The sequence below is a fragment of the Mus pahari genome, chromosome 5, assembly GCF_900095145.1.
Source record: "Mus pahari chromosome 5, PAHARI_EIJ_v1.1, whole genome shotgun sequence".
NCBI lineage: Eukaryota > Metazoa > Chordata > Mammalia > Rodentia > Muridae > Mus > Mus pahari.
This window is the reverse complement of record NC_034594.1, coordinates 69825734-69853443: the sequence shown is the minus strand read 5'-3', so window position 1 is coordinate 69853443 and position 27710 is coordinate 69825734. Positions and strand designations below refer to the sequence as shown.

The 27710-nt window shown below is 46.2% G+C and overlaps 1 protein-coding gene across 2 annotated transcripts; it reads left to right on the top strand.

Moving 5' to 3' along the window:
• The first annotated feature begins 14975 nt into the window (after nt 1-14975).
• On the top strand, nt 14976-25567 carry LOC110322291 (olfactory receptor 6B2). 2 transcript variants are annotated; one of them, XM_021198906.1, is made up of 2 exons: nt 14976-15173; nt 21369-22357. In XM_021198906.1, the coding sequence occupies exon 2, from the start codon at nt 21379-21381 to the stop codon at nt 22315-22317; it is 939 nt and encodes a 312-aa protein (XP_021054565.1). In that variant the 5' UTR covers nt 14976-15173; nt 21369-21378; the 3' UTR covers nt 22318-22357. The 2 variants fall into 2 exon arrangements, with proteins under 2 accessions (XP_021054565.1, XP_021054564.1); XM_021198905.1 differs by lacking the exon at nt 14976-15173 and adding an exon at nt 25536-25567 and having other exon boundaries at nt 21375-22300.
• Nucleotides 25568-27710: the final 2143 nt, after the last annotated feature.

Genomic DNA, 27710 nt, shown 5'->3' with positions numbered 1-27710 from the left:
TCACTTACACATTATGTTATTGTTCACAAGGCATTATGCAATTGTGATATATAATTCAAATTCAAGTTATTGATTATTTTTAAGGCAGAACAAGAAGATAACAACTTAAAACGTTACCCTTTAAGGTAAGTTTTGAAATGCTCTCTGAGTTGCTATCACTGTGAGATACAGTTCTCTACGGTCCCCAGCGACATTCACTATCCCATGTAATACATTATTTATTAAGGTCTGGTTGCTGTAGGTATACTATATTTTATTCTACAAGATAAGAAAACATTGAGTAGCACAAAAATTCTTCATGCTTATTCTTATAAAGGAGAAACTAGCAGGCAGCTCATCCCAAGAGAAGGCTGTTCTCCATGTCTCAGCAGTCAATTAGTTCGTTGTTAATTACCTGAAGCTTTTTATCTAAATGTGGAACCCGTGAAACTTCTCTCATTCATGTCAGCTTTCTCCTTTTTTCCTAATTTGTATTATTAATTAATTTATCTATTTATTTACATCCCAAATGTTACCCCCCTCTCCATCCCTCCTTACAGAGTTCTTCCCCCATACCTCCTCCCCTTTGCTTCTGAGAGGGTATCCCCCGTCCTTGGGCATCAAGTCTCTATAGTACTATTAGGTGCATCCTCTCCCACTGAGGACAGACAAGGCAGTCCTTCCCTACATATGTGCTGGGGGGGATTGGATCAGCCTGTGCATGCACATTGGTCAGTGGCTTGGTCTTTGGGAGCTCCCATGGGTCCAGGTTAGTTGACACTGTTGGTCTTCCTGTAGGATTGCTATCCCCCTTCAGTTCCTTCAATATTTTCCCTAACTATTCTGTAGGGGTCCCCTACTTCAGTCCAATGCTTGGCTATGGCAGTATCTGCATATATTTTAGTCAGCTGCTGGTGGAGCCTCTCAGATGACAGCCATGCTAGGCTCCTGTCATGCATGTCCTTTTGGGTCTGGGTTACCTCACTCAGGATATTTTCTAGTTCCAACCATTTGCCTGCAAAATTCATGATGTCCTTGTTTTGAATAGCTGAATAGAATTCCATTGTGTAAATGAACCACATTTTCTGTATCTAATCTTCAGTTGAGGGACAACAGGGTTGCTTCCAGTTTCTGGCTATTACGAATAGGGCTTCTATGAACATAATGGAGCACATGTCCTTGTTATATTGTGGAGCATCTTTTTGTGTATATGCCCAGGAGCAGTATAGCTGAGTCTTTAGATAGAACTATTTCCAATTTTCTGAGGAACCACCAGATTGATTTCCAGAGTAGTTGTACCAGCTTGCAACCCCACGAGCTAGGGAGGAGTGTTCCTCTTTCTCCACATCTTCCCCAGCATCTGCTGCCACTTGAGTACTTGATATTAGCCATTCTGACTGGTATAAGGTGGACTCTCAGGGTTGAAGATGCTTTCTTTTTTCCACTGTATGGTTTTGGCTTCTCTCTCAAGGATCATGTGTCCATAGATGTGTGGGGTTATTTCTGGGTCTTTGATTCTATGGCACTAATCCACCTGTCTGTCTCTGTACCAATACCAGGCAGTTTTATCACCGTTGCTCTGTAGTATAGCTTGGGGTTAGGGATGGTGATTCCCCAGAAGTTCTTTTATTGTTCAGAATAGTTTTGGCTATCTTGGGTTTTTTGTTTTGTTTTTTTTCTTATGAAGTTAAGAATTGCGTTTTCCATCTCTGTGAAGAATTTTGATGGGGATTGCATTGAATCTGTAGAATGCTTTTGGTAAGGTGACCATTTTCACTATGTTAATCCCACTGATCCATGAGCATGGGAGATTTTTCTATCTTCTGAGGTCTTCTTTGATTTTTTTTCTTCAGGGACTTGAAGTTCTTGCCATACAGATCTTTCACTTGCTTGGTTAGAGTCACACCAAGGTGTTTCACAGTGTTTGTGGCCGTTGTGAAGAGTGTTGATTCTCTAATTTCTTTCTCAACCTCTTTGTCATTTCTATAAAGGAAGGCTACTGATTTGTTTGAGTTATTTATCAGGTGTAGGATTTCTCTGGTATAATTTGATATATACTATATCATCCATGAACAGTGATGCCTTGGCTTCTTCCTTTCCAATTTGTATCCCCTTGATCTCCTTTTGTTGTCTTAATTGCTCTGGCTAGGACTTCAAGTACTATATTGAATAAATAGGAAGAGAGTGGGAAGCCTTGTCCCTGATTTTAGTGGGATTACTTCTAGTTTCTCTCCATTTATTTTGATGTTGGCTATTGGTTTGCTGTATATTGCTTTTATTATGTTTGTGTATGTTTGTATATATGACTGAATTCCTGATCTCTCCAAAACTTTTAATATGAAGGAGTGTCGGCTTTTGTCAAAGGCTTTCTTGGCATCTAATGAAATTATCATATGATTTATTTTTCTTTGAGTTTGTTTATATAGGGGATTATGTTGATGGATTTTCATATACTGAACCGTCCCTACATCCCTGGGATGAAGCCTACTTGATCATGGTGAATGATGTTTTTGATACATTCTTGGATTTGGTTTACAATATTGAGTATTTTTGTGTTGATATTCATAAACAAAATTTGTCTGAAGTTCTCTTCACTGTCTCTCATGACCACCTGCTGGGAACCTGCCTAGAGCACCACAGAACACTGGTGGTTCTCTCTAGAAGGTAGCTGATTGGGCAGATGTTGGTCAGAGCAAAACTTAGTTTTGCAAGTATAAAAGCTGCTTAGTATTAATGTTATTTACTCTCTTTGATCCTTAGTTATACTGGGGCCAGAAGCCTACAGCTTCAGAGGAATTATCACCTTTTGCTTAGTGGAAGGGGATAAAGTAAAGGATTTATTCCTAGTGCTCCCTTTTCTGGCCCAGCAGCCAGAAGCCCTTCACTGGCCAGGATGGTTAACTCTTTATGAACCAGAGAGGAAGGGAAAGAAAAAGAACTAAGATCCTTTACACAGACAAATATGCACAGATACATAGACATTCATACACCTACACTACGGCCAGGCCAGACTGTCTCAATCAACTCCACAAGTATTACCTACATATGTACATATACACAACAGACATATATACATTGGATGGATGGATGAGGCAGAGTCCCCCAAGCCATCGCATCACACCATACCACCTTTATTTCTACTCTCTGACCTTTTTATAGACTAAATTCTTAGAAAATTACCTCAGAGATAAAATGCTACACAAAATGGGAGTTACAAAAGGATGTTGATATTAGGTTCAAAGCAGTGCTCCATTCTCTATGGTCATTATAAGTTCAAAGCAACAGTTTCATATGGCTTTGCCTTATCATAGTGCACACTTGTGGCTTCATCCTTTGACCTGAATGCTTTTCCTTGAATATAAATTTGTCCCAAGCCTATATTTCTTTTCAGTGTAATTATGAAAACTCATTGTATTTATTACTGTATAACCTTTACTTAATGAGGAGTGAGCACATTCTATTCTTGATTCTAACTTTATTACATCTGTCTAGCAAAACAACTAAAACCATTTCTTAAATCTTTCTTCCTAAGAAGAAATTTGACAGATATCAAATCAGGAATTCTATAAAATCATTAATTCATCTGAAAGTTCATCTTTCTGTTGATCTGCAGGAAATCTGCTCAACCAGATAGGCTAATGCTCAGGGATTATTATAATAATTTAATAATAACAGAAGATGTATATCAGCTTCAAAAAGTAGTCCGAGATGAAGTCTCTTTGGGACCTTGCTCACCCATTGCAGATCATGTAGAAATGATGGGCCACCATCAGGAAGGCCACCTACTGGCTTTAGCCTATCCTAGATGGCTCCTGACAGCTACCTCATACCCAGTCACCATTCCAAGCTGTTCCCAGACCCCATAGGTTGTAATATTAATATTACTATACTATTTTGGGAATAACTGAGAAAGGAAAGGTAATAGTTTAAAAGTGATGTGTTTGAGTGTCAACTTGGTAGTTGATCCATTGTGCTGGCTAGTTTTGTGTACAGACATTTTGGAAGAGGGAACCTCACCTGAGGAAAAGGATCCTACCAGATTAGCCTGTGGCACATTTTCTTAATTAGCAATTAATATGGGATAGCCCAGATCATTGCCCCACCTCTAGGCAAATAGTTCAGGGTGCTATAAGAGAGCAAGCTGAATAAGCCACGAGGAGCAAAGCAGTAAGCCGCACTCCAATGGCCTGCACCAGGTTCCTGCTTCCAGGTTCTTTCTCTGACTGCCCTAAATAATCAATTGACAGTTGTAAGATGAAATAAACTCTACCTCCCCAAATTGCTTTTGGTCATGGTGTTTTACCACAGCAATGAAAATGTAACTAAAAGCACACTCCCTTGGCATGTTGTTGTTAGTGTTATCATTGCTGCTGCTGCTGCGGTGGTGGTGGTTGTTATATGGTGGTGGATGTGGGTTATTCTGAGGAAATTTCTAATCCATCGGTTTATCTTCAAGGCTGGAAGGCATCCCTTCTCCGTTTTGAACAATTCCCTGGAGCCCATGGACTCACTAAGGTAACCTGGACCAGCCTCCCCACCCAGTCCTCATCCCAGTCACTCTGCCACGTCACTTTGTCCTGTAGAGTGACATGCATACATCACAGAGGTCAGGATGTGGACATGGCTGAGAGGATTAATCTTTCCACACCAGTCCACCCAAAGTGCAGCTAAAATATCTATGGAAAATCAAATGGATTGTTAAAAGAGCCCATTTCATCCAAAGGTGAAGGAAACATAGCAGGGAAAGAGATTAGAAACAGAAAGAAATGTAGAAGGCTCCATACTTCTCTTATGTTACATTGTAAGTTTATGTTACATTGTGTATACATGGAATATATGCTCCAAGCAGAAGACTAGGTTGACTGATTTTTTTTAATGTGTTCTCTTATCTTTAAGTTTGCCTTTTCAAGACAAGTTGCAAAAAAAAAAAAAAAAAAAAAAAAAAAAAAAAAAAAAAAAAAGACAAGTTGCTTTGCAGATGTTGGCTTCCTGTCTGTGTGGCTGCTTGTCCAAGGATACATTTCCTTTGTGGTTTCCTGAGTTGTCAGTAGGAACAAGCCCCTTTCTCCTCAGATGATTATCCATTTTGAAGGCTGGGAAGCATTAAGTCAGCATTTTCCCTCCCCAGGAAGATATCCAGTGGAAGCCAAGGGAAGTAGAAGTATTTCCCAAACATCCTTGACTGCACAATGACCCAATACAACTTGAACAGTCAAAACAAATTTCCCCCTGTGTCTAGTTCCCAAACTCCAGACACCTAACCTGAGGTAACCTTCGTGCTACATTACTCAGAAAGAAGGCTATCCAACAGGACTGCCTCAGCTGAAAACCAGCATCTTCACAAGCATCCAAGGACCATTTAAGGTTAGCAGAATGTTATTGCCAAGTGTTAGCAGGAAGGAAAACCAGGGCACTCAAAGTACCCAGGCATTTGTGGTGTTTCTCCATATTTCTGACAGCATGACTCAACTGGTCCACAGGACATCCTCCCCAACACATGCTTTGATGGTGTTTTGCTGCCCTACACATCCAGAGCTTCTGTTCCTCTTGTTCTCTCAGGGGAAGGCACCTGGCACAAATTAGGAGAGAGCCCCACTCAACCCAGGGACTTTTAAAACTTGTAACCAGAAGAGGGTCTCCAACCTCTTGCAGAGGTGAAGCAGGAGACTGGGAGCATGGACCTGGCCGACCATGGGTGTTTGTTGTGTAGAGAAAAAACATCTGAGCCAAGGAGCCAATGGACAGATGAGGCAGCAAGCACAGATGTCCATGACGTGATCATGGGCTACCTACATCTGCTCTGCATGTCCTTCCGTTTGTCCTTAAACAAGGCTCCCGTGGCTCCACATCCAGCTCCAGTGACTCTGTGTTGTGTGGGATAGCTTCTGGCTGTGCCTTGACCTGAGTTACTCCACTTTATAAAGTGACAGTTTTGACTTGAGTCATTCCGTTTGGAGTACAAGTTACAGGATACAATGACGTGTTGCTTATACAAGTAAAAGCCACCTTTGGCGCATGCCAGGAGGCATGGGTATATCAATTATGTATCTGTGTCAATAAAAGTGACACCTGTGAACAGGTCAGATTTCGTCAGCAATGTTGGACATGGTCTTCAATCATAGCAGAGGCAACCTCCACTGGGGCTTTAAGAACAAGAGGTTTTTTAAAGACCTATCATAAAGCTACCTGTCCCATTCTGTGACCAGGAAAGTGGTTACAGTAAGAACTCTAGCCATCTGTCTTCAGCTCCAGCTCAAGCATGGCTCCTCCCGCCTATAGCATGAAGCCCTCTTCAAATTCTCGACAGTGCCTGTCCCTGGACCTTCCCTGACATCTCTGCACTGAGCTGCTCTGTGTCTGAGCTCTGATCAAGAGCACTCAATGCCTTGTAACCAACCCTAAACCTACCCACCCCAGATTAATAAAGTGGGATGTCTGTTTTTGGAGGCGGGGGCGAGGAAATTGGGAGAATGGTTAGTCTTAAGAAAGCCAGCTGTAGCGTTTGTTGTCAGTCTTTGTTTGCTGAGCAAGTTCAGGCTCAAGTGAAGTCCTGACTGGCTCAGTCTGTAAGGCTGGACGAACTGGAGCCAGCGGCTTTCTTTGAAGTGGTTTTAGAAGCCTTTTGAGGAGACAGCACTGAGGTAGTCTGAGGTGGGATCAAGTGGCTCAGCATCCCCAAGGGTGAACCCTGTCAAGGGTGTCTTTTTGGTTATTTTCTGTGAACTCATACATTCTCACAAGTGATATAAAGCTTTTCATTAACATGGTATGGAAAGTACAAGGCACACAAATCAGTCAATGAAACTTCTTGCTCTTTGTTTGAGTGGGTCAAAGGCACCTGTCTTTCTAAAGCTAGTTTGGATTATAACCAGTGATGTAATTTGTCTATGCCCTAAAAGAATAGCGGGATAAGTCCTGCGGACGTATTGACTACACGTGGGTATTTAAATTTCAGCCAGACTTAGAACTGTCACCATATAGAGGCATCAGCATATACATTACCTGTCTTGGTCTTTTTGTCTGTCTGTAGCCAAGAACCTCCAGGGGTCTTCCCTAGTCAAATTTGGTCCTTATTACTTTTGATGGAGTCTAAAGCCTTTTCTTTTGACATAAACACAAATCCTCGCTCCCAATGTAACATACCTTTGTCCAGCAGTTTAAAGTCATTTTAAGTATAGAATGATCCAATCTAGCAATCCCCTTTTTATCTAAGTCTGTTCCACTTTGACTTCTCTCAAAGAGGATGTACAATACCATCATTACCATTGTACATATAACCACTTTCATGTTGATAAATTAAAATGAGGGTATATGAAGTCCAAATATCCTCCTCTACAGTGATATATATATTTATTATTATTTATTAAGGTAGGGTTTCTCTGTGTAGCCAAAGCTGTTCTGTATTTGTTCTGTATGTAGATCAAGTTGGTCTCAGACGCATGAGGAACCCATCAGTGTTGTCACCTTAACTGGCTTAAGCATATTTGTAAGTATACTGTTCCTGTTTAGAGGTTTGGGTTCTGTATTTTGCACTAGGTTGAGCTGCCATCAATTCCCCTGTGTGAGCCCTGTGTTCCAAGGAGACTGGCTGGCTGCTCGGAGTAGTGTGATTTTTTTTTTCATCTCATGCTAGCTTTCAATAACTTTTGCTATGGGAGGCATGCAGCCTGTTGCCCTGGCAGTGGCTTCCGGGACCTCGCCAGCATACTGCATAGCAGAGGCACTTAGTGTTTCTGTAATCTCGATGCTGCCTGTCTTGAGCAAGGACTGGGCTGCAGCTGCCTTTTCAGCTGCTATCATGGTCTTTTTGTCTTAAAGAGATAGTGGTTCTCCAACCCGCCAGTTTTGTATAGCTTTAGGTTTTATCCATGAATACTGGGAGCCAGTCTTATCCAGACTTTCCTAGTCCTGTCCAGAGCCTCACTTCCGCTTCAGAGAAGGGTGTAGGAAGTAAGCCCCGCCATCTGTAGCTCATTGGCTTTGCCCACTATCCAGCTCTGGCTGGAGTAATAGGTGCCCACAAGCTGGCAAATCCCAAGCCTTGCTGCCGATACTGATGCCTTGGGGGTCTGAGCACTAGTGGCTGTGTTAGGGAGCTTCGGCCGCCATTGAGTCCAGGCGAGTCCCCAAGGTCCTGCATTTGCTGGGCTCTGGGGCGGAGGGTCCCAGCTCTGGGCAGAGATGCAGCAAGGTCTGGCAATCTGCCAGTTCCAGGTTGCAGCTGCCTTAGCTAGCACTCTGACCCCTGGCACTTGTGCCAAAGTAGCTTGCATTTTGACCCTACCTAGAATCTGCAAGACTTGGGAAAAGACCTGCCTTCCCAGCCACCATTATGGCTTCCGTCTTAAAGGGATAGTGCACCTTTCACTGGGATATCTCCAATCTCAACTTAGGTTATAAGGAAGTTCTGGCCCACGTTGGTTCACCAAATATAGTTTGGTTTAAGTATTTTGAGTTAATGCTGGGAATTAACACAGTGGCAGTTACTTTTTAACCAGCCATTACCCAAACAAAATCATTTTATTTGTCCCCACTTCGTATACAAAGAGATCTTTAGAATTATAATAAGTTATAATAGGTGCCCACAAGCTGGCATATCCCAAGGCATCGGCAGCAAGGCTTGGGATATGCCAGCTTGTGGGCACCTATTACTGGGCAGTCTATCAACCCTCTGAGCTATTTTGTCTGTGTTCATGCCTTAAATCCCAATATACTATTTAACATATGTCTCCTTCACGCTGCTCCTGTTTCTTCAGGCTAGCCATGGCCATGTGCTCATGATCCATATTATCCCGTGGTGTGTTCTTCTTCTTCTTCTTCTTCTTCTTCTTCTTCTTCTTCTTCTTCTTCTTCTTCTTCTTCTTCTTCTTCTTCTTCTTCTTCTTCTTCTTCTTCNTCTTCTTCTTCTTCTTCTTCTTCTTCTTCTTCTTCTTCTTCTTCTTCTTCTTCTTCTTCTTCTTCTTCTTCTTCTTCTTCTTCTTCTTCTTCTTCCTCCTCCTCCTCCTCCTCTTCTTCTTCCTCTTCTTCCTCTTCCTCCTCCTTCTTCCTCTTCTTCTTCCTCTTCCTCCTTCTTCCTCCTCCTTCTCCCTTCGTCCTCCTCTTCCTCTCCCTTCCCTTCTTCCTCCTCCCCTCTTCTCCTTCCCCTCTTCCTCCTTCCTCCTCCTCCTCCTCCTTCATTCTCACTCATGGTCTCTGAGACCTCAAGCCTGGGAACCTTTGCCCTGCCTACCTCTCTTCTGCCCAGCTATAGGCTGTTGGCAACTTTTGTTAACAAATCTGGAATAATTGGGGGGACGGCAGGTTTACACAACAAAGGCTCCTGTACATGAGAATCTGCTCATCCTGAGGCAACCAGCTCTTGGGATGCAGAGTTTGACATTTGAATGCATAGCAACAGACCAAACCCCAACACACTAGGCTTGTCTTTCTGGTGTGATGTCACCTCCTGACTCTAGGTGCACAGTCAGCAGCAGCAGCATGCACATTTGTTGCCAGCTTTGTGGATCTGGCAATGATAGTTCCATGGGTGTCTCTGACTGCCTCTGCTAGACAAAGTGGGAACAAATAGAATGATGTGTTGCCTGTGTCAGAGAAACTGTTCTAGCAGACAGCTGTTGCTGTAAGAGCGTGCCAATATATGCAAGAACTTGCATGTAAGTGTAGATCTTCAAAACCTCAGCTCCCCAAGGCTGCTGCAGGATGTGCTGGATGCTACGTCATCTGCTGAATACATGGGAACTCAAATGAAAACTCCTCAAGGAAACTGCCAGGCCAGCAAGTTTCCTGGAAGTTGCTATAAAATATAGTAAGAAATAATGTCCATTTTAAGGAGACTTTTTTTTTCTTCTGAAAATAGAGGCAGGTCCTTTGTGCCAGTCTGAGATTGAAGCTAGTAAGACACAGAGGAGCTTACAAGAACATAGCTGACAAGGCCCTCATTAACTAGAACCACAAAGTCCCCCAAACATTAATAAGCCTGCAACGTAAAGCTATCACACCCTGACCCAGCAGGTTTTCTCTGTGGGTTCAAATTCCCCATATTAATGGGAAAGTAACCCAGCAGAGCCATCGGATCATCTGCCTAATGCAGAAAAACATTCAACAGAACGTCAGCATGCCTTCAAAGTAGAGTTCTGAGAAATAGAGCATAGATGAAGGGGGGGGTCCTCAAAGCAGAAAAGGCGATCTTCCAAACCACGTGGTTCTAAAAAGGGGAGGTTTCCCTCAGGTTGAGAAGAAGGCCATGCATAAGAGGACCAGGATCAGCACAAGACACCCCAAAACCAAGTTCTCAGCACAAAGGAACTCTGTTTGCCCCAGCGGGACAAAAGGAAGGGAATAAGAGATAAAGACAGGAGATAGAGGATGAGGGAGAAAGGGAAGGGAGCAAAGGAGAGGGGAAGGGAGCAAGGAAGAAGGGATATTTTCCCTATAGAGACAAAGGACTTCCTCTGAGTAGAGAGGAGATGGTTAATAAAGAAAATGGAGAAAACCCCTGTGTTAGGATGAGGTGTTTAATTTTAATTGGGCATGTTAACTAGGTGCGCTAAAAGGGTGCTTTTGATTTCTGGACTTCAATACTTAGATAGCTGTACCCAGATAGTCAGGCTCAGGAGGAGGAAGTGGCTAAATAAGGAACTAGACCTTAGTGACTAGCTTTAGTAATGGAGCTTCAGTAATGTAAAACCAATAGTTCTTAGCAAGCAGAGGGAATGGGGGAGAAGGGCAAGGCCTGCCGGAGTCTCTTAATGGTATATGCTAACCCCACCCCATTGTACTTGACAGCGTGCCAAAGGTCATCATGCTTAATAAGCCAAGGGAAACGAAGACACCGAGAAAGAACCAAAGGGATCAAAGCACCAGTGTTTACTCTCAAGTGACGTGACATTCCATGTGTGGGTCACCCAGGAGTCAGCAATCCAATGGGTGAATCGAATGAAGTCAGTGAGGACACACTGAAATAAAACTGAGCTGTTTTCTATATGCCCGAGACAAGGAAGATAAAAATTAAACCTCTTGTGATGGTGTCAATAAAGCAGCAGCCATTAATAACAACTGCAGCTTGTTACCGAGAACACCAAAGCCCTGAAAATAGAAATAAGGAAGCGCTGTCAGGATAAACATGTGCTTTAGATGAAACTGAAGTGCTATAGTTTTGTGTGACACCAACACACTCTCAATCCATTGTGGGAGAGGCAGTTGGGTCTGACCAGGGGCAGCTTGCCTGGCCTGGCTTGTGGGTCAGCTCACTTTAATGCATATTAAGTAGATGCATTTGTGGGAGCCTATAGAACTGCCCCAGCCTGCATAGATCATTCATTTGAGACAGCAAAGGACAGCTGACTGGGAAAACGGGAACAATGACTTTTAATTAACACATTAGAAGCTGGGGTGCTTATGAACCGATTGATACTCCGTAGTGCAAATGGCCTGCTTAAAGGACGGATGATCTGGACACCCAGAGTAGTCAAAGAGCGGCAACTTGTAGAGGCAGGGCCATGTGCCCAATGGCCGGTCTGAAATCTATTTTCTCTATTGCAATCTTCCTCCACGACAGGAGGATGCCAACCTACTGCCGTGGGTTGTCTGATTTCACCAGATTGTAGTATTTGGCTGGGGAAAATATAGACCTTGCACAAGCTTTGCCGGCGATAAAACACTAAATTACTATTGTACTAGCAGAGAGTGGAGATCAAGCTGGGGCTGGGAGAAAGGATGCTAACATACACACTCACATAGTGAACATCTCCCTTGACGTTCATGATGCTGCTGCTGTGACTGGCTGTCCACCTGGAAGAGCCCCGTGGAGGAGCGGCTCCCATCCCTGGGCATATGGACCTCTCCTGCCCAAGAGAACCCCTGAGGGAAGGCCACGCGTGGGGTATGAACAGAAGCGGGCTACTGCTGACTTGCAAAAGAAATGCAGTGGTCCCTCAGCGTCTTGGGAGTCCTGTGGTGATGAGCACAAGGATTCTGGGAATATCTCCAGTCCCTGCTTCGAAAAAAGCTCCCAGCTGAAGCCCGCGGCCGCCACCCAGTGGCAGACTCTGGAATTTGGGACCAAAAAAAAAAAAAAAAAAATGTGTGCTGTAATGAGAGGGCCTGTTTTAACAATATCCAAAGTGCTACCGACCTAGGCACTGCCTCTAATTCTGGTCTTCGTAAAATGATCTGAAAATTTGAAATTCCCATAAAAGCTGGGTAACCTCTAAGATGAATTCCCAGAGAGTTCTGGAATGAACAGGAATGGCTACCAGGATAGTGGACCTATGTTTTTCTTCCATGGCTGAGTACCAGAGGGACTGACAATCTTGTCCCCACGTGGGCACTGTCCAGGAAGCAGCTCTCAGAAGGTTCTTCCAACAGCCAGCTGATGAGACTGCAGATGGAAGAAGGAAGTCTCTAAAGTCTGGTGAGCAGGGGGGGGGGAGCAGGGGTAGTCGAGGGGGTATGATAAGCAAGAGCCCCATGGGGGGCTCTGTACTGACTCCGGCAGTGGCCAAGGACCAAGCTGTGTGGCCAGTGGGAATCTGGTCTAGTGAAGGAGGCTGCCTATGTGGGAGTAATGTCCTGCTGAGGGTGAATATGGTTGCCCCCACCATAACTCATGTTGAGGCCTCATGCCTCAGGTGGAGTAGGAGATGGGGGTTGTGTGGGCAGTACTGAGAGCATGGTGTGGAGTCCCCCCAGCAGGCTGCTGTGGGTGGGCCTAAGTTCTTCCTCTAGGACTGTCTTGGTTGGTTGGTTTGAGAGTAGGCGCCAGGGTGTCAGAAAGCCTGAGCCTGGCTCCCCACACACTTGCACACTCTTCCCACATGCCTGCTTTTAACGTCACGTGCACTTTTGCCGGGGGACACACTTGCCCTCTCCTGACACGGGTGAGACCTGTGATCTTTTTAACTTCTCCAGCTGCTGTGATATTCCCCTAAGTGATCTCTTTTCCTTATACATTGCGCAGCTCCAGGTGGTTTGTCACGGCACCTGAAAATGGGCCAAGACACGATTTGTGGGCATCACTGGAAGTCTGACAGATGCTACTTTCCAGCAAACAGTGGTAAATACAGACTCACGGCTGCTCAAGGCACTGGGGATAAATGATGGGTGAGCGGCCAGCCCTGAAGAAGACATTTAAAGCACTCTCTCCCCAACACAGGGAGCATTGTTGAAGAAAGGACGGAAAGAATGCAAGAGCTGGAAGATACGGACAAGGACAGTGAGTGAAGAGCCATCTTTCTGGGCAAGACTGAGCCCTCTGAATCATGAACTCAAGGCAGCTGTGGATACCTGTGCTGGATCTACATGATAATGGGTCTGTCAGCATACAGGTGTGGGCAGAGGAAGGGCCCGGGGGCTCTGCCCATCACTGGTGAACTATTCGCTCCTTATGGATTCAGAGAGAGAATGTCAGTGGCTTCAGTTGTTAACACACTGGTGACCCCACCCAGTTCCATTGAATAGGTGTGATCCAGCGATTACACAGATGATCTGTGTTAAACCAGATGGGTCAGAAAAAATAAAACTTAAAGTCATACATGTGGGGAAGGGTCTGAGGAGGAGGAGGTGAGCTGACGGGCTGGGGGAAAGAGAAGAAAGAGTAGGGGCAGGGAGTAATCAGAATGCATTATATATATTATATATTATACATACTGTGAAATTGTCAACAAACCAAAATAATTAATAAAAATAATTTCTATCATAATTTAATAGATTACATCTAAAGGAGGCAAACAATGCAGGAGCCCAGCAACACAGCAGAAGTCTCTCCACTACGGGCAAAAAGCACCTTCCTGCCAGGTGGCCACACAAACCACTCACTCCTCCCAGGCAATGCCAAGAGCTTGGGCTCCTCGATTCTGTACCTATGACTGCATGAAGTATGAAGGAGTTGTTATAGCCATGATTCTTTTACAGGTTTGGTTTGGTCTGTGTTGCCCAGGAACTGGGAAAGGACCCCATCCAAGCCTGAGTTCACAGGCTCTGGCAGGGACTGACGCAAAGTGCTTTGGTGCTCTTCCTGGGAACCTAAGAAGATGCCCAAATGGGCAGTGAGCATGTGGGGACATAAGACCCACCCACGCCATCCTGTGTCCAGACAGCGCACTTGTGGGTACAGCTGGCTCAGCAAATAACACATTGTAGGACATGGGACTATTTCCAGCTTTGAGATTGCGAAAGGAACAACCATATAGATGGAGTATCTGGAGTTGTACATGAATAGATGTCTAGTTTTACAACTCTGTAAGAAACCGCTAGACATCCTTTGCAGAGCAGCTGGACTGCCTTGCTCACACTGGCAGTGTAGGAGAGTCTGCACCCACCACCATCCGGAGCTGTCTGGTGTTCTATTTTAGCCTCTCTGAGAAGCTGGAAGACCTGCTTGGTTGTGTTTGATCTGTGTCACCTACTGGCTGATGGGCATTTATGACTTTGTAGAAAGGTTTGTTGGGTTATCAGCTCGTTTCTAAACTGGGCTGAGCCTTGTTCTCGCTGATGGCCTTGCTGGAGATATAGGTAGGTTGAGCCTTTGTTTACACTGTGGGGCTCACTCTCGTGCCTGTGCTCAGTGGCTTCTATCACTCTGCCCACCTGGCAAGTCTGTTTGCCTTAGACTTAAGTCATGATATTTGTGCTGGTTCGACTTTGCCTTTTCACTCATGAATGATGACAATCATAAACTGCAGGACTGAGTAGGGCCCTACCTCAACCTCATCTTCTGGACTAGATCTGGTCGTCACTGTCCACAGCGTCATGTCCCTCCCTGCCTTGAAGAGCAAAGGTGGCTACAGTCAGGACAGAACCATGTGACCAGAGTGAGTGAATGGAGAGGAAGCTCTACCCAGGGCCTGAAGGCTTGGACAGGGTGCTGGGGACAAGCAGCAGTGACACCAAAAGACCCGAGTTCCTTGCTAGCCCTTGCCATCCAGCACAGGAGACCAGGGCTAATTGGCGGTGTGGGGCAGATACACTGTACTGTGGGGTAATTGGGCCCTGGAGTCCCACGTCCTCGCACATGGGGAAGGGAGCTTCCCTTCCTCTCAGTGCCTCCTTTAAACCAGCTGTGGCTCAAGCAGGCCAGCTGCTCTGAGGATTAGCCAGGCTGCAGCAGAAGCCAGGTGTCTGGGAGTGACAGTAGACAGGGAGACATGGTTTCAGAAGACTGAGGACAGACACACAGACTCCGGCAGATCTCCAAGGTAGGGATCACTGTTCTTGGCACTGATTGTACCGTAGAAATCTCCATGCCCTCAGCATCCTGTCTCCCGTTGCTATTTGCATGCATTTTCCAGCCTTCTCTCACCCGCTGCTTCTAACATTCTCTCCAATACTTACTATTCCCACTCTTCTTCTTTTTTGCCCAACTCCATGTGCATGCCCCTCAGGAGATGTCCCCTTGACCCTGACTCCAGAAAAATGGATGAATGAACCTCAAGAAGGCTGACATCTGCCTGGCTCCACTTGTTCCTCACAGGAAGCTGGCCTGCTCCTCTGAACACAGACACACACACACACACACACACACACACACACACACAGCCTGTGGTCAGCTGGAGGGATTCAGGCAGGGACCTGATCACTCTCCCCTTTGTTGCCCTGCTTTTTCTTGCTCCCTCTCTCGCCCATTTAAACTTCTATTGCCCCATTTGGGTGAATCCAGAAAGAACCACAAGTCTTCCTTGCGGTTTGGAGATCTGAAGGCCACCAGCACAGGAATCAAAGAAACGCAGAGAACAGATTCCCTCTAACGTTTCCCATCAGAAGTGGGACTGCCCTCTTTCCTAATGCCCTCCTGGGCTCCTGCCTGGACTCCTTGGGTAGCTAGGCACACCCCTGACTCTAAGGAAGACCCAGGACAGTCCTACCTCCAATCCACCCCAGGCTCTGATCCTAGCAAAATCCAAATATCCTTCCCAGTCAAGCTCAAGAGAGAATCGCTCACTCCTCCAGAGTTGACCTGGACTCTAGGCAGGACTGGAGACTCTGGGGACAGGCGTGACAGAGGATAGCCATATTTCCAGGGCCCCTCACTTCCCAGGCTCTACCATGGCTGTGGCCTCACCCGCCTGCTCCTGTCCACTGCCACTCAGACTGCAGAGTGGCTTCTCTTGGGTACCTCCACACTTGCCAAAAGTCTTGACAGGCAGTGGAGGAACAGAGCTCATGCCCTGTGCCCTTTGCAGTGCTATTGTGAGCCCATTCAGGCCTCCGTGCCCAAGGTGACAGAGAAGTCAAGGGCGAGCTGGACTGAGAAGTGGCAGATAGTCTCCAGATTTCCAGTTTTCCTTTCCTGAGAGAACTCTGCTCTGTGTGCAGATGTGTTCCCATCCCCACACTTTCCCATTCTGTTTGCTCCTAGTCACTAGCCAGACAGCCCCAATCCAGTCCTGTGCCCCTGAACTCCCAGCAGGGAGACCCTGCTTGGCCTAGCTGGAACCTCACATCTCTAACTGTCCCCTCCTTCATCATTCCCCAGGGGCACGGCCCTGCAGTATTTCCAGTCTTCCCCTTAGCCCATAAAATTCACACCTGCTGCTAAATGATTCATTGTCCAGGGTCATCCTCGACTCTTGGGGTCTGTATCAAGAAAATATGTCAGGCACTGTCCTTAGCCTGAGTCCCATCTCATCTTCCCAGAGGGGTCAGAAGCTCCATATTTGAACCCTTCCTCTGCTGGGCCTCAGTGCACTGATCATTTCCAAAGTGGAACAGCCCAGCCATCAGGGTAACACCGATCCATCTGCCTCACGTGTCCTTCACATTCTTTTCTCCTCTAGTCCACACAATCCCTCCAACTGGACTATCCCTGACCAACTTCACATCCTTCAGCTATGCAGTAGGTAGTCTCTGCCTTCTTCTTCCCAGGGAGCCATGTGTCAGGTCCTTGCCTGTGCCGGGTCCAAGTGACCAACTCCCTCCAGCTCAGCATCAGCTCCCAGGTTAGCTGTGCATCTCTTTCTACTTTACTAAAACTCTGCTTTCTACTTTACTAAAACTCATAGTCCATGAAGGTGGTGAGTTGGGGCCAGTGTATTTTCCTGGTTGGTCCAGTTGCTTGGAATGACTGCTCTGTAGTGGGGACTCTGTGAAACTGGATGGACCATTAAGTGGAGACAGGCGCCACCCCAGTTTTGCCATCTGTCTTCTGCCTTCTGGGGAGTCCTGTGCATCACTGTTCACTCCTGGCATTTTTCATGGTGACCCTGAGCACTAAAACCCAGCATGGCCCTGATTTCTAGGTCCTCTGCCACAAGTGCACTTCCCAGTACTCAAAGCCCCAAGAAGGTAAAAGCCACCTTCGTGGTCACCAAAACAGTCTTCATTTCCATCTGGGAAGGTCCCAGTCAGCAGGGACGTTCAGAAAGACCATATATATATATATATATATATATATATATATATATATATATATATATATATATATAGGCTAGCCTCAGGCTCATCATAATCTCCCTTCCTCAACCTCAAGAAGACAATTTTTAGCATCTGTTTAGAAATCCCTCAGTTATAACAGAGTTGTGGATTTTCTAAACGGAAAGTTCATGCCCTCTGAAAATCGGGACAATTTGTCTTTATCCCCTTTGGAAGCAGAAGGCACAAGGGAGCCATCATGAAGGGCCTGCCCAGTGTACCTCACCATGGCGGGGTGGAGGTCACTCTGAAGGCTGTGGGCTGAAGGCCTTGATCACATGAGGACCAACTTCCTTGAGATGGCTGGTGTGTTTCATTGCTAGGTTCTGACAGCTCGCTCTCTGGCCCTAACCTTGGAAGTGAACTGCGTTCCTGTGTGTGTGTGTGTGTGTGTGTGTGTGTGTGTGTGTGTGTGTGTGTGTGTGGCTGCTGTTCTGACCAACCTCAAGGCTAGTTCCTGGGCTCTCCTGGAGTTCTGAGAGTGTAGTGGAACCTGAGATCCCTGCGAGTGCTCTTCCTCCACAGCCTCTGTCAAGCGGTGGAGTTAGGAACTGGCTCCCTCCCACTAAGTCAGGGAGAATCCCCCATGCTCAGAAGTGGCTCACACGGAGCAGGGAGGACCTGTGGTCAGCACTGGTGAGACTTCAGGGACAGTCCCTCTTCTCTGACACTTCCTCAACAGCCCTGGTGGCCTCCTGGTGACACCAGCTCTATTGTCACCCTCTCGGGGTGTTCTAATACCCCCCCCACTTGAGCCTCTAGCACTCACCCTTACAGGACTGCTTTTAATACTGTGTGCTACAGGGAGCCTTCTCTCACTTGTGAGGGAACCGGGCTGGCTCACCTGCTAGGTGCTTAGTATAAGGTGTGTTAACGTTATAAAGCTGCAGCTGCTCCCCTTTGCTTCTGTCTCCTAATACTGCTTTGCTTTTGTATGTATGTATGTATGTATGTATGTATTTTTATTTATTTATTATGGGGTGTCTGTGGGGTGGTCTGATACTAAGTTGAAGTAATTATTTTTGATAAAAGGTTATATAAGCAAAACTCTGATTCGGGCATGTATTTTAATTGATGAGCCAGTAACTCTAGACACAGACTTTCTTTTCATCTTCACCCCCAAGACTATATGTGGAGTTTCCAGCTGAGTCATCAGGTACACGTGTGCTCACTCGTGTGTGTGTGTGTGTGTGTGTGTGTGTGTGTGTGTGTGTGTGTGTGTAGAGATATGTGAAGCCAACTCTGCAGTGGGGTCAGAAGACCCATTGGCTGGGTGACCCTGTTCTATTTGCATTTTCCTTCACAGCTGGCATTTTTCTTAACCTGGTCCTTGTTCTATGTCACCTGGTGCACCTTACTTTACTTCTGTCCTTCTTTGTTATCTTGTGACATTTAAAGGATCCACATTGTGTTAAACAGTTACCGTGAAAAGATTTGAGAATGTGCTAGTTACAAACTCTAAAGATAAAAGCCTTCTGACTTTCTCCGTTGAAATGAAGCCAAACATATAGTTTGCTTATTACAATCTCAGCCCCACCCAAGGTTCTCTCAAGTATTAAAACACTGTCACTTTCCTGAAGAAGTAATATCTTGCATTATGTATCTTCTCCGTTGGCAAGGACCGATGTGTGCTGCTTTGTCAATGTGCCAACGACTCCTATAGGACTGAAGGGTGTTTAAAAGTCTTATTCCTGTCACATAGCTCTCTCCTTTGGGTAGCCCTCCTCTACAGTGATGTGCCTGCCTCACAATTACTGTTTTGCTCTGGTTAATGCCTGTGACACCCAAGTTTCACACTGAGGGAGGGTGTGTGAGTCCTTGTTCAGCACAGGTGGCCAGAAGTCAGGCCACAGTCACACAGAGATGGTACAACTGGTTACTCCGTGGAAACTGCCCTGTTGTATTCTGAACTCCCAATGTTTGGGACTGGAGACCAAATCTGACCCAGCTGACCTTCCACTTCACTCTATCTGGATGCTTCAGGGGTCTTCTGCCTTGATGTTGCGTGTGTGTGTGTGTGTGTGTGTGTGTGTGTGTGTGTGTGTGTGTGCTGTTTGTCATTTGAAACCTTTACTGTTCATCTTGGGGAGCCATAGACAGGCTTGGTTGATATTTTCCTTGAGTGTCCACTGCATTTGTTACTTTTCTTGCCACAGTGACAGAAACAACTGAAGAGAGGAAAGGTTTGTTGTGGCTTACAGTTACTTGTGCTTCTTTTCCCACAACATAGAGAATTAAGAAGCAGAGAGCTTGAGCCTTCTCCAGAATCATATATGGCCTTCAAGACCCACTTCACCTAAACTAAGCCAAATGTCCTGGCTGGGGACCAAGTATTTAAACAACAAGAGTCTGCAGGAGGCATTTTACATTTACATTTAAACCATGAAGTCCTTTGAAGGTTCATCTGTCAAAGGACTCATTACAGTTGGAGGAGCTGCAGGGGAATGGAGAAGCCTCGGGGGTGCTACTAGGAAGGAGTTAGGTCACCGGACATGCGCTCCTGAAAAGGATGCTGGGTCCCCTGGCTATTTTCCCGTGATCACTACTGTCATGGGGTGGACAGCCTCCTTTACCACACACTCTTGCCAGGATGGGCTTAGATCACCAGAGGCTGAGAGCAGCAAGGCTAATGTAACAAAAAAAAATCCCTCTGAAACCATGAGCCCAGACAAAGCTCTCCGTTCTTCAGTGACCTCCCTCTGCTCTATTCCAGTTGCTGTAATCAGACATGACTGACAGGCCGGCCCTTTCTGGATGGCTGGGAAGTGTTCTATAGTATTCAGCAGCAAACATAGCCAGACCCATCCTGAAGGAACGCTGGATGGCTTGTTGATCTCAAACACTTGCCTTAGGTTGATAGAACATCCTGCTCCCTGTAGCCTGGCATGTCCTTCTCAGATAGGATTCCCTGCTTCTCCTTTCACTGCTTGGCTCATCCTGTGACCTTCGCTTCTGAACTCTAAGAGAGTAGTTCTAGACAGCACCAGGCACCGCGGCTTCCCGCCCTAACCGCCTAGCCTAGCTAGCACCCGCATGGGTCCACTTTTTCTCTTCTTGGTATCTCATGCAGAGAGCAGCAGCCTTGGTGTTAGAAAATCATGTTTTGTGCCCCGGTGCAGCCATGGCCATAGGTAAATCCACAGACTGAAAGTGAAGACGAGGCGCATTCCCAACTGCAGTGAGGCACGGGGAGATGACCCGCGTTACTTAGACATGGAAAGAGTAAAGATGCCCTTCATCTTGTTGAGTTTAGCATCTCAGTGCTATTCTAGACTCCCTCGAGCCTGCTGCCTTTAGACACCAGAGTTCAGGCTTTCCCTGGCCCAGAATGGTGCTGAAATTCTTTCACTGTTGATGTCTCATGTGCTCTATAGAGACAAGGATGGAGACACCATCCTGTGTCTGAAAACCAGTCCCAAGGGAATGCCTGATTATAGGGTCTCCATAACCTGAACCAACCATCCCGGAAGCCCTAATTACTATTTAAAAAAATCTTCTCTGAAACCAAACAAAGGTCTAACCTCTGCTAATGTAGAAGGAATGGTTAGAACCAAAATGGTAAGTCGCAGGTGACCCTAGCAATGGTGAGGCACTTGCCTAGAGAGCAGGCAGAAGGAGCCCACCACTCTCTCATGTTCACAGATCTGCTGCATCTCATGTTCACAGATCTGCTGCATCTCATGTTCACATATCTGCTACATGGTTCCAGGGTGCAGACCACAGTCTCGACAGCCCTGTGGGGGGAGAGAGAGAGTGAGAGAGAGAGAGAGAGAGAGAGAGAGAGAGAGAGAGAGAGAGTGAGTCTATTTCTAAGCCCAGCATCAGAGTCACAGCATCTGGTATCAAGTACTAACTACACTTATAGTTTGTTTTTTTGTTTTGTTTTTTTTCTTTCCCTGGCATTTCTGTTTCTGCAGATTTGGCTGCCTGTTCTTCTTGCTGGCTACCTTTCTCCTGGCCCAATGCCGTGTTGATTCTTTCAGGTACAGAAGGATGAGGGGGGAGAACATCACCAAGGTCAGCACCTTCATCCTGCTGGGCTTCCCCACAGCCCCCAGGCTGCAGTACCTGCTCTTCCTCCTCTTCCTGCTCATCTACCTCTTTGTACTGGTGGAGAACCTGGCCATCATCCTCACTGTCTGGAGCAGCGCCTCCCTCCACAGACCCATGTACTACTTCCTGGGCATCATGTCCACCTTGGAGATCTGGTATGTTTGTGACATCATCCCCAAGATGCTGGACGGCTTCCTCTTGCAGAGGAAACGCATCTCTTTCATTGGATGCATGACTCAGCTCTACTTCTTCAGCTCCCTGGTGTGTACAGAGTGTGTACTCTTGGCTTCCATGGCCTATGACCGCTATGTGGCCATCTGCCACCCCCTGCGCTACCAAGTCATTATGACCACAGGGCTGTGTGTCCAGCTTGTGGCCTTCTCTTTTGCAAGTGGCTTCACCATCTCTGTGATTAAGGTCTACTTTATCTCCAGCGCCACCTTCTGTGGCTCCAATGTCTTGAACCACTTCTTCTGTGACATCTCCCCCATCCTCAAGCTGGCCTGCACTGACTTNTCTACTGCAGAGCTGGTGGACTTCATCCTGGCCTTCATCATTCTGGTGTTCCCACTCCTGGCCACCATTCTCTCCTATGGCCACATCACCCTGGCCGTGCTACGTATCCCTTCAGCCACAGGCCGGTGGAGAGCCTTCTCCACCTGTGCCTCCCACCTCACTGTGGTCACCATTTTCTACACGGCTTTGCTCTTCATGTATGTAAGGCCCCAGGCCATCGATACCCGGAGCTCCAACAAACTCATCTCTGTTCTGTATACAGTTCTCACACCCATCTTGAACCCCTTGATCTACTGCCTGAGGAACAAAGAATTTAAAGATGCCTTAAGAAAGGCCTTGGGCTTGGGTCAAGCTCCCTTGTAGGAGGGAGGGCACCTTCTGCTTCCAGAGCATTTCCTGAGCGGGTGTCCTTGGTGCTGAGGTTGGTGGGAACCCTTGCCATTGCTATAGTGCTGAAGGAATTTAGAACATCACCTTTTCCTTTGTGGAGTGGGAATGATGGGCACTATTTGTGTACTGATGCCATCTGATTCTCTTTTATATGTGAGAAGAGTGTGAAAATATGGAAACACAAAACAAAACAAGCTCCAGGGGTCCCCAAAGTACAGTGTATCTGGGGACTGCAAGAGTCCATAGACTCATTTTTAACTAGTAGGGCATGCTTGGTAACAATTCAGGAAAACAGCTTTCGCTTTTTCTCTTCAGATATCCATCCCCACGGCCCTTCCACTGCTGAGAAAATGAAGTCCTACTACTGCTTGAGTTGATCTCAGTTGACGGTCAAGTGTGGATTATGTATGTCTTCATGGGACTGTTGCTTCCTTATATGCCTGGTGTCCCTTAAACAAGGAGGCAGACTGGGAGTGATGGCTTGTGACATGTGAAGCAGAAGCATGTGTGGGAGGTTCCCGGGACAAGAAGGTAGAAAACCCACCGGAGGCAGTTCAGGAGAGCCTGGGTGGTGTGGCTCCTACATTTTGGAACATGAGTGGTTTGTGTGGAAGAGTGGAGAAGAGGAAAGGAAGTGGCAGCAAAGCTCGGAGGCAGGAAGCAGCTGAAGTGGTGGAGATCATGGAGTTGAGGAGAGGCTTTAGGTGTTGATGTTGGTGTTTGCAAATGAGGGAGACTCTGGGCCAGAGGCCCCCCGCCCCATGCACAAGTCTGGCCACTAAAGCTTAAAATTCCTGTCTAGGACTACTTGCAGCTGTTTAAGAGCTGAACGGAAGCCCTCTGGGAAGAGAGATTGTTCAGGAGTTGTTGGACTTTTCTAGAAGGATGAGTAGCCCTGGGATGAGGTGGTGAACACACAGGGTAGCTAGGGCTCAAGGGAGGATTTGGGGTTAGGGGGGAGAAAGCACATTGTGCCCTGGATTGAATGAAAAGGAGACTGAGTAAACATGGCCCATCCTCTCTCTCCCTCCCTCTTGACTGAGGGTAAAATGAGACCAGCTGTTTCCTGCGCTTACTGCTGTAGCTAGAGCCACTATCAACAGACTTTCTCTGCCATGGTGGACCTCACCCACTGAAAGCTAAAAGCCCACTCATTTCCTTACATCGCTTTTGTCTGGTATTTTGTCTCAGCTAAGAGAAAAGTAGTGAACATAGCAATATCTGTAGACAGAAAATGGAAGTGAGGTTTGAACAATTGGCTACCTGGGATTGGCTGAAGTTAGGCTATGCTTCAGTTAAAATGGTATCTGTCTGTTAAATATTGATCCCTCATGCTAACCTGGAGATTCATTAGAAAAAAACCACAAAGATTAAAAATCATTGGGAATCCCAGCTTACCACTTACTGCTTAGGATGGCTACAAACCAAGCAACCATCGCTCTGTAAACACTTCATGTTACACTCTCTTTAGAGACTTACTTACTGAATTTGGTGTTAGTGTCCACAGAAGCAATGAGAGCAGTTACTTTTTTGTTTTGGTTCTTTGTTTGGTTGGTTGGTTTTTTCTGTCTGTCTGTCTGTCTGTCTGTTTATAGCCCTAGGTACATTTCAAACTTGATATACCACTAAGCATGACTTTGAACCCCTGATCCTCCTGCCTCTACATTTCAAGTGCTGGGAGTGTAGGCATGAATCACCACACCTGGCTTCTTCCATTACGTTTAAGTCAAGTTTTCTGTACTGGCAAAGTCAGGGCATAAATAAGAGCAGTGAGTTTGTCTGATGACAGACACAAAAGCAAACTCAAAAGCAAAAAGGGACATGCAAATCTGCCACTGTCTATTTCTGTGGCAGACACGTGTTACCCCCACCACTCAGGAGTGGATTCCACCTGTCTGATACCGGGAAGGTCAAGCTCACAGGGAGTCAAACAGTTTTCCCAGTGTCCAGGCTGATGTCAAAACTCCAAAATCCCAGGCCCCTACTACTTCCAATACTGAGTTCCCCAAATCTCGGTGGATCTTGACTCATTGCAATGGCCTTTTCAAATTAGCAGTTGGTACTGATTTCAATTATCAATCATATGAGCCACTGATCGTGTAGACATCTTAGAGAAAGATGATGGATGGAAGTGAGATGGTGTAAAAAACAAAACAACAACAACAAAAAATACAAAAAAAACCCCACAAAACTAGGCACAAGTCAGCAAGAAGGCAGAGTGAGGGAGTGTATTCTACAGAAACTGGCACAACCCTCAGGACATGGAACGACTGGCTTCATGGAACATTTCCACAGAGATCACTTACACTGGTTCACCCAGAAGTCTGGGAAACTTCCATGTTATCCCTATATAGCAGCATAACATTAAAAGGCCATGCTTAGTGAAAAGAACACCATGGATTTAGTCTGGTGATTTCACATAGGTAATAACTTGGATTTACAGACCCCAGGTCTTCAGTGTGTGAATTCTAGGTGTGCAATGCACCTTTCCCAAGCATCGTTCAGACAGGCTCCCAGCTGGAAATGCTCCTGATATCTCGAGTGAACTTAGAAAGGCAAGCATCAGCAGATACTAAACCCTTGCTAAAGTCATCCAGGACTGTAATGAAGGGATAGGAGAAAAGACTAAGACAGCAATAAGTAAGAGGGGAGAGTAAGCCTGCTATCAAGCCAGGACAGTCCTGTCTGTATGATTGGGAAAGCTGTCCACCTACTTCTAGGAGAAACTTGCCCATCTTCTCAGCATTGTCTTGGGTCTCCAGCAGATGTTCCAACCAGGAGGCTAGGGCTGGGGTAGCAGATTTGGGGTTATCCATATGAACTACAGTTTCAGGGTCTCTAAGTCTTAGAGAAGATGGTGGCAGTGTTTGATATAGCTGTGGCCAGCTTGCCCCAGAAACCGTCTTTCTCTGGTGCTGTAATGAGAACTGGGTCTCTCAGTTGATTCAGTTAATGTGCCAATTTCAGAGTTAAAATGGCCTTTCAGAAAATAGGTGGCATAGATGGGGAAAAGGCGAGAATACCATGTTTGTCTATGAAACCCAAATGCTGTGGAACTCTTCCAATGGGATGAGTCGCTGGAGATTCCTCCATGGATGTTTCAAATAGGAAATATATCTTCTGATGCATTCTTGGATATGGTTGCATTGGTTTTCTTACAGCAAATGCCTTTCCAACTAGAAACTACGCAGTCTCCTGCTCCATCAAGAGAGTCAGTTCATAGCTTTCATCTGTTAACAGGCAAACATATGAAATGCTGATGTCTCCCGGGAATGACCAATCTCACAAACCTAACGTTGCTTAGGAGCTATGCTAGTACATTGGGAGCAGTCACCTCACTGTTGTCCTGAAACCCTGATGACTTCTCCTTCCCCAAGCTTCACAGGGCTGGACCTTAAACAAGAAAGCTTCAAGGGCTCAGGAATGACCAGCCATTGAGCCCTCTGTGAGGCCATGCTTCAGATGCCAACTTGGTTTTTAATCAAAACAGCAGCCCAGGTGCTGCNTATTAAGTAGATGGTTCTTTCTGAGGAGGCTTGGACCAGAGTGTGGGAAGCACCAGGGTTACCTCTTATCAATGTCAGCACTGGCAGATGCAGCANACAACCTGACTTGATGGTGACTGACACATGTGAGCTTCACCTTAATGGTGGCAACGTGACATGGAGACAAAGGAATGGAGTTTTCCACTTGGGGTTGTATTAAAGGTAGTCCCACTGTACCTGAGAAGTTCTTCATTTCCCTCATGGGTCCACAGTGTGTCTACTCCACAAGTGTAAATGTGTATGGTCATTGGCTGATTTGTCCTGAACCCTATGAGGAATGTAGTACAGGAAGCTCCAGGGCTGGGCTGGCTCAAATCCTGAAACACTTTCTTTTGCTGGGGCTTGAGCATCTAGTCTGCCTGATAGCCTCCTTCTGAGTCTTTAGCATAAGATGCACTGGGGAACGAGGCTGAGGACTGTCCAATATATTTTCTCACAAAGCAACACCATGAGCCTCCACTTCTGATCATACACTTGCTGAGCAGATGGCTTCTCCATCATCAGGCAGCAGTAAGATGCAGGGTCATGTCATCTTAGACCAAGGCTTCTTAGTCTCTTTCTCTTTAAATTTCTTTCCACCTGGGAAATTTTTACACAAAGCTGAATACACAGGTACACAAGTCAACCATGTTGATATTCAGCATAAAGAAAATTATTTTTAGAACACTTCTTTTGTATGTATAAAATATTGTCAGTATTAAAGATGGAGGCAACTAAAAAGATAAATGGGGTAAGGGAGCCATCTTTGCTCTGGTTCGCCCAGGCTCCAGTCATTGCTGGAGAGAGCACAGACTGCTGAAGCAACACAGCTTCTGGGACAGACCCCCATTTCTGGCTCCAGACATCCAGGCACCATCCACGCCAGAGGAGAGGTGTCCGCCTGGAAGCGCTCTCACTGCCTGAGCTGGTAAGGGAGCCATCTCTGCTCCGGTGCACCCAGGCTCCAGTCTGCACTGTTGAGAGTGTGGACTACAGAAGCTACACAGCTTTGGGACAGACAGAAGCAATCTAGCTTCTGGGACATACCCTGTTTCGGGCTCCAGACATTTGGGCACCTTCCCCACCAGAGGAAATGTGGCCACTCAGGACGGCTCTGTCTGCCAGAGCAGGTGAGAGACATATTGTGTCCAGGGTCCCTCGGAGTCTAGCCTGTGCAGGTGAGTGTGCAAACTGCAGAGGCAACACATCTTCGGGGTCAGGCCCTGTTTTGGGCCTACATCTTCAGCCAGGCAACAGATATGAACCCCAGGCCTCTGTGCACCTTCCCTGTAAGAGGAGAGCTTGCCTATGGAGAGTACTCTGACCACTGAGACTCAGGATAGAGCTGGACTCCCAACTCTCTGACAGAGGCTAACAGAATCACAGGAGGAACAAGCTCCAATCAGAGACAACTATAACAACTAACTCCAGAGAGTACCAAATGGCAAAAGGAAAATGTAGGAATCTTACTAACAGAAACCAAGACCACTCACCATCATCAGAACCTAGCACTCCCACCTCAGTCAGTCCTGGATACCCCAACACACCCGAAAAGCAAGACTCGGATTTAAAAGCATACCTCATGATGCTGGTGGAGGACCTTAAGAAGGGCATTAATAACTCACTTAAAGAAATACAGGAGACTGCCGCTAAAGAGGTACAAGTCCTTAAAGAAATACAGGAGAACGCTGCTAAAGAGGTAGAAGTCCTTAAAGAAACACAGGAGAACACAGCCAAACAGGTGATGGAATTGAACANAACCATCCAAAATCTAAAAAGGGAAGTAGAAGCAAAAAAGAAAACCCAAAGTGAGACAACTCTGGAGATAGAAACCCTAGGAAA